The sequence below is a fragment of the Chlorocebus sabaeus genome, chromosome 18, assembly GCF_047675955.1.
Source record: "Chlorocebus sabaeus isolate Y175 chromosome 18, mChlSab1.0.hap1, whole genome shotgun sequence".
NCBI lineage: Eukaryota > Metazoa > Chordata > Mammalia > Primates > Cercopithecidae > Chlorocebus > Chlorocebus sabaeus.
The window spans coordinates 64311298-64317297 of NC_132921.1; the positions used below are offsets into that span (position 1 = coordinate 64311298).

The following is a 6000-nucleotide window of genomic DNA, read 5'->3' on the forward strand; positions in this document are numbered from 1 at the left end:
AGCCACTGCGCCCAGCCCACTTGTGCATTTTATAAAGTAATCTATTGTATTTGCATAAACAACATATCATGTTATGTATTATATCGACAATGTATGATGATGCTATGCCAGGCCATGTTCTACATACTGGAAACATATTAGTACATTTACATTCATACATTTAGGATTTCATTAAGTTTAAGATGAAAGAGCATATCTTATGATGATTGTTATTCCTTTCTGTGATTTTTTATAAGCACAAAGCAAAGTGTTTCAGAAGGATGAGGTTTATTTACCTTATCCCCACTCTTCACACAGCTAAAGTTCACCGATAAAACTATCCCTCCAACCTGCTGCACGGAGCCCCAGAAGCGAAGATAAATTTCTGAGCTATAAAATTCCTGGTTAATGTATTAGGTGATAATATATTTCCAGTTTAAGAAAAGAATTCACTTTGTCATATGAATAGACTTCCATTTATTGAAAACATGAGCATGGGGTACCCTGCTACCCATCCTGTCTCCTAAAAGACGTTGAACTGCTGCTTTCTTCGTGTCAATGGTCTTCACTTTTTAGTGTGAAGAACTAAGAAAAGCATCCTAGATACTATGTCAGAAAATGTGGGTTCTACCCACTTTCTCATTCAAGCACTAGTGGTTCTATAACTTTGCCTGATCCTTTTCAACCAGTGTTATTCATCTGAACCATATGACAAAAAATTATCTGAGTGAGTGTTTTCATTTTCCCAAGGATAGTATATAATAATTCTATTCTAGATGCATAAGAGAAAAGTTTATTCATAGCATACAATTGATGGCTTAGGTCAACAGAGCCTGTTTGTATATATCATTTTACATCTTTGGGTCTTTAGTTTCTTCATCTGTAAAAATGAAGCATTTGTGCTAAACAGTTGTGAACATCCTTAGCACCTCTGACTTTCTTTTCTTTCTTTCTTTCTTTTTTTTTTTTTTTTTTTTGAGACAGAGCCTCATTCTGTCGCCTAGGTAGGAGTGCAATGGCGCGATCTCGGCTCACTGCAACTTCGCCTCCCAGGTTCAAGGGATTCTCCTGCCTCAGCCTCCCAAGTAGCTGGGATTACAGGCATGCGCCACCATGCCCAGCTAATATTTGTATTTTTAGTGGAGACAGGGTTTCACCATGTTGGCCAGGCTGGTCTCAAACTCCTGACCTCAAGTGATCTGCCTTCCTTGACCTCCCAAAGTGCTGGGATTGCAGACGTGAGCCACTGCGCTGGGCCGTGATTTTCTGTTATCTGCAGCTCTACTGTCTGTCCTCTGTGTTAATTCAGTAGTAACTTATCACTAGGGATTTGTGTAAAGTAATCACAGTTATCAATGTTTTAATCAGTTAAAGTTAGAATTGAAAACGGTAAGTTACTATTATTTTTTAGTTTCTGTGCAGTTTGGTGTTATTGGAAAAATTAGACCAAATTCAGCAAACACTAAGCACTTACTTTGCACTATGCAAAATTTATGATTAATCAGTATAAATTCTTAATAGCTTTTGTAAAATATGGAAGAACCATAGAAAGTCAAACCACGCTAGTTTGGTTGTCCAGTGAACAAAACTGGTTGAACAAGATCAGGCACAATGAGGAAATTCTACAGTGAGTAATGAAGTTGGACTAAAGAAAACAGAGGGTTTTAGTTCTAAAGGTACCTTTAGATGGAATATTTTTCTTGTGGGACAAAGTGTTTATTTGAGCAGTTCCTGGTTGGAGCCCCATAAAGGTGTCACGTGTGGCTTGATGTTCTAGAACAGGGGTCAGCAAACTGCAACCTGCAGGCCCAATTGGGCCTACAGCCTGCTTTTGTAAATAAAGTTTTATTACAACACAGCCACCTCTTTTGTTTTAGTATATCTTTGGCTGGTTTTGCGCTACAATGGCAGGATTGAGCAATTATTAAGAAAACCATCTGGACTGCCAAGGCTAAAGTAGTTATTATTTGATTATTTACAGAAAAACTTTGCTTTTCCTGCGGGACACAAAATCACCTTTTTTTTTGTCGGGGGGAAGGGGTCTGTTTAGGCATACCAAGAATTATTATAAAGCTGTAATAACTAGCACATTGTAGTATTGATGCAGAAAGACCAGTCTCTGTGATTAAGAGTGCAGACATAGATGCATGAGCATAGACAGGAAATATATGTCTATGAGAGAGGCAGTACTTCAGAATAGTCGCATAAAATGAATTGTTCAATTAATGAAGTTGGATCCCTACCTTAAACTCTACAAAGAAATCAGTTCCAGATGAATTCAGAAATTAACGTGAGGCTAACTTTTTTAACTTTTACAAGAATTATAAGAGACTATCTTTATGCTTTAGGGGTTGTAAATGAGTTCTTAAATTAGACACAAAAAGTATAAACCACAAAAGAAAATTATTTACAAATTTACCTTTATTAAAATTAAAATCTTCTCTACATCAAAGTACATGGAAAGAGAGTGGAAAGACAAGCCACAAACTGATATAAGATGTTTTTTAAAACACAACTGGTAAAGGATTACCATCCAGATATACAATGGCCTCTGAAAAATAAATAAATGGACCAAAGATTTGAAGAGACCCCGAAAATATGTATATCTAATATGTATCAATAAAAGTAATTTTTCTACTTGAATGAGAATTTATCACAGAAGAACCAAGGTGGCCAATAAACATATGAAAGTATACGTCATATTCCACACTTAAGAAATTGGCAAAAATGTAGTTTGATCATTACCAAATGCCAGCAAGGATGTGGAGAAATGGGAGTTCTAATTTACTGTTAGCAATTATGTAAATTGATAAAATAATTTTAGAAAATAATTTGGCGGCCAGGCACGGTGGGTCATGTCTGTAATCCGAGCACTTTGGAAGGCCAAGGCTGGCAGATCACAAGGTCAGGAGATCGAGACCATCCTGGCCAACATAGTGAAACCCCATCTCTACTAAAAATACAAAAATTAGCTGGGTGTGGTGGCACGTGCCTGTAATCCCAGCTACTCAGGAGGCTGAGGCACGAGAATCGCTTGAACCCAGGGGGCGGAGCTTGCAGTGAGCTGAGATCGCGCCACTGCACTCCAGCCTGGTGACAGAGCAAGACTCTGTCTCAAAAAAAATAAAAGAAAAGAAAGAAAGAAAGAAAGTAATTTGTCAATCCCCAAAGCCAATTTTCACTCTAGGTATATTTGCCCTAAAAAAATATTTACACTGTATGCTAGGGGGCTGTACTAGGTTGAGTAGTGCCCCCCGCAAAAGTCACATCTATCCTAAATCACAGAAACTGACCTTATTTGGAAGTAGGATCTTTGCAAATGTAATTGGTTAAGATGAGGTCATACTGGATTAGGGTAGGCCCTAAATCCAGTGACTGGTATCCCTATATGAAGGTCATGTGAAGACAGGCAGATATTGGAGTGAAGCAGCCATGCTAAGGAACACCAAGGACTGCCAGGAGCCACCAGAAGCTGGGAAGAGGCAAAGAAGGATTCTTCCCTAGAGCCTTCAGAGAGACCATGGCCCTGCTGACATCTTGATTTCAAACTTCTGACCTCTAGAACTAAAAGATTACATTTCTGTTGTTTTAAGCAACCTAGTTTGTGGTAATTTGTAACAGTATCAGTATTTGAAATAGCAAAAAAAAACAAACAAACAAATAATGTGGCATGTTAGTTTCCCATTGCTAATGTAACAAATTACCACCAACCTAATGGCTTAAAAGCAACACAAATTTATCATCTTAGAGTTATTAAGGTTAGTCTAAAATGGGTCCAAAGGGCTATAATATTTCTGGGGCCTTTGCCAGCTTCTAAAGGCCACCTACAGTCCTTGGCTTGTAGCTCCTTCCTTTATCATTAAAGCCAGTGCACGGCATCTTCTCTCCTCTCTGCCCTCTGCCGCTGTCCTTAAAGTCCTTCTCTGACTCTGACACTGGTGATTTCCTCTTCTAAGGACCCCACCTGGATACTGCAGAATAATCTCCTTTTCTCAAGATCCTTAACTTAGTTACATCTATAGTTTATTTTGCTATGTAAGCTAACAGTCACAGGTTCCTTTCTGGAATTAGGTCATGGACATTTTTGGAAAGGCTGTTACTCAGCCTACTACACCTGGGAACAAACAAAACTTCATTACCAGCAAAATATGTAAATGTTGATATATTCATTCTAGAATACTATGCAGCAGTACATTGAATAAACTGCAGCCATATGTAGTAACATGAATGAATTTTAAAATACTGGATGAAAAAGTCATAGAACATTATATTTAATATCATTTGATAAATATGAAGGTTAAAACCAGGTACTATTAAATCAATATATTATTTAGAGATACATTCATCTGTGTGTGTGTGTGTGTGTAATAAAGGTATAATGTAAAGAAAAGCAAAACACCATTCAGGCAAGAGGTTATATCTTGGGGAGAAAAAAGAAGACAATTAGGAAAGGGCACAAAAAGAGCCTACATGGTGAATACAAATATATTCTTTTTACTTTTTTTTTTTTTTGCTAGCATCTTGGTCTGTGACCCAGGTTGGAGTGCAGTGGTCCAATCTTGACCCACTGCAACCTCCACCTCCCAGTCTCAGGTGATCCTCCTGTCTCAGCTTCTTGCAGAGTTGGAATTACAGGCACACACCACCACACCTGGCTAATTTTTGTATTTTTAGTAGAGAGTGTGTTTCACCATGTTGGTCAGGCTGGTCTCAGACTCCTGACCTCAAGTGATCCTCCCACCTCAGCCTCATAAAGTGTTGGGGTTACAGGAGTGAACCACCATGCCCAGCCCTTTTTATTCTTAACTTTAAAATGTTATCCTCTTGTTTGTAAATTTTACAATTAAACATTTTTAAAGAAATTAATATTTTTTTACTTTAACAATTGTTAATTATCTTCACTAGAAACATCTTGAGGAGCAGATTGCTAAAGCTGATAGAGAATATGAAGAATGCATGTCAGAAGATCTCTTGGAAAATATTAAAGAGGTTAGAGATAAGTATGAGAAGAAAGCTGCTCTAATTAAGTCTTCTGAAGAATGAAGATAAAATGTTGATCATGTATATATATCCATAGTGAATAAAATTGTCTCAGTAAAGTGTATTTTTCTCTCTCATTTCTTAATAACTTCAAATGGTGAGAAGACAAGGTAGTATGATTTAAACTAGAAGTTGGCAAAATACAGGCAAAATGCTTGGGCCCCGAATTGTTTTGGAATTGGATTTTTGGGGGTTGGGTGTTTTGTTTTGTTTTCAGATTTTGGAATTTTTGTGATATCTTGAGGACAGGACTCTTGTCTAAACATGAGATTTATTTATACACCTTATACACATAGGCTGAAGGTTATTTTATACAATATTTTTAATAAATTTGTGCATGAAACAATTTTGACTACAATCCTTCATGGGGTCAAGTGTGGCATTTTCCAATTGGCATTATGTCAGAGCTCAAAAAGTTCAGATTTTAGACTGTTTGCAGTGGCTCATGCATGTAATCCAAGCACTTTGGGAGGCCAAGGTGTGAGACCCCACGAAAAGTTTAAAAATAAGCCAGGCGTGGTGGCACACACCTGCAGTCCCAGCTCCTCAGGAGACTGAGGTAGGAGTCTACCTTGAGCCCAGGAGGTTGGGGCTGCGGTGAACTGTGATCATGCCACAGTTCTGCACACCAGCCTGGGTGGCAGAGCAAGACCGTATCTCCAAAAAAGAAAAAAGTTTCAGATTTTGAAACATTTTGGATTAGAGATGTTCTCAACCTACATCATGTGGGCCAAATCCAGTCGCACCCATTTATCTTCGTATTGTCTGTGACTGCTTTCTTACTACAATGGCAGAGTTGAGCATATTCCGAAGAGACTGTGTGGCCTGCAAAGCCAGAAATGTTTAGAAATGTTTACTGTCTGACCTTTTACAGAAAGTTTGCTGATCCCTTGTACAAATTATACAAAGGTTGGTACTAACTAAACTTTTCAATGACTCTAGGCGTATGGTACAACCCGCTTCTAATCCAGAGCCCTACGG

At 38.1% G+C, this 6000-nt stretch overlaps 1 protein-coding gene across 2 annotated transcripts in view; it reads left to right on the forward strand.

Annotated features, from left to right (window-relative positions):
• Nucleotides 1–5083, forward strand: part of NDC80 (NDC80 kinetochore complex component) — a 46586-nt gene extending 41503 nt beyond the window's left edge. For both annotated transcript variants that reach the window (XM_007974508.3, XM_073006434.1), the window contains exon 17: nucleotides 4885–5083. In XM_007974508.3, coding sequence (XP_007972699.1) covers nucleotides 4885–5022 — 138 coding nt within the window. In that variant the 3' untranslated portion in view covers nucleotides 5023–5083. The remainder of the gene's footprint in view (nucleotides 1–4884) is intronic.
• The last annotated feature ends 917 nt before the right edge of the window (nucleotides 5084–6000 follow it).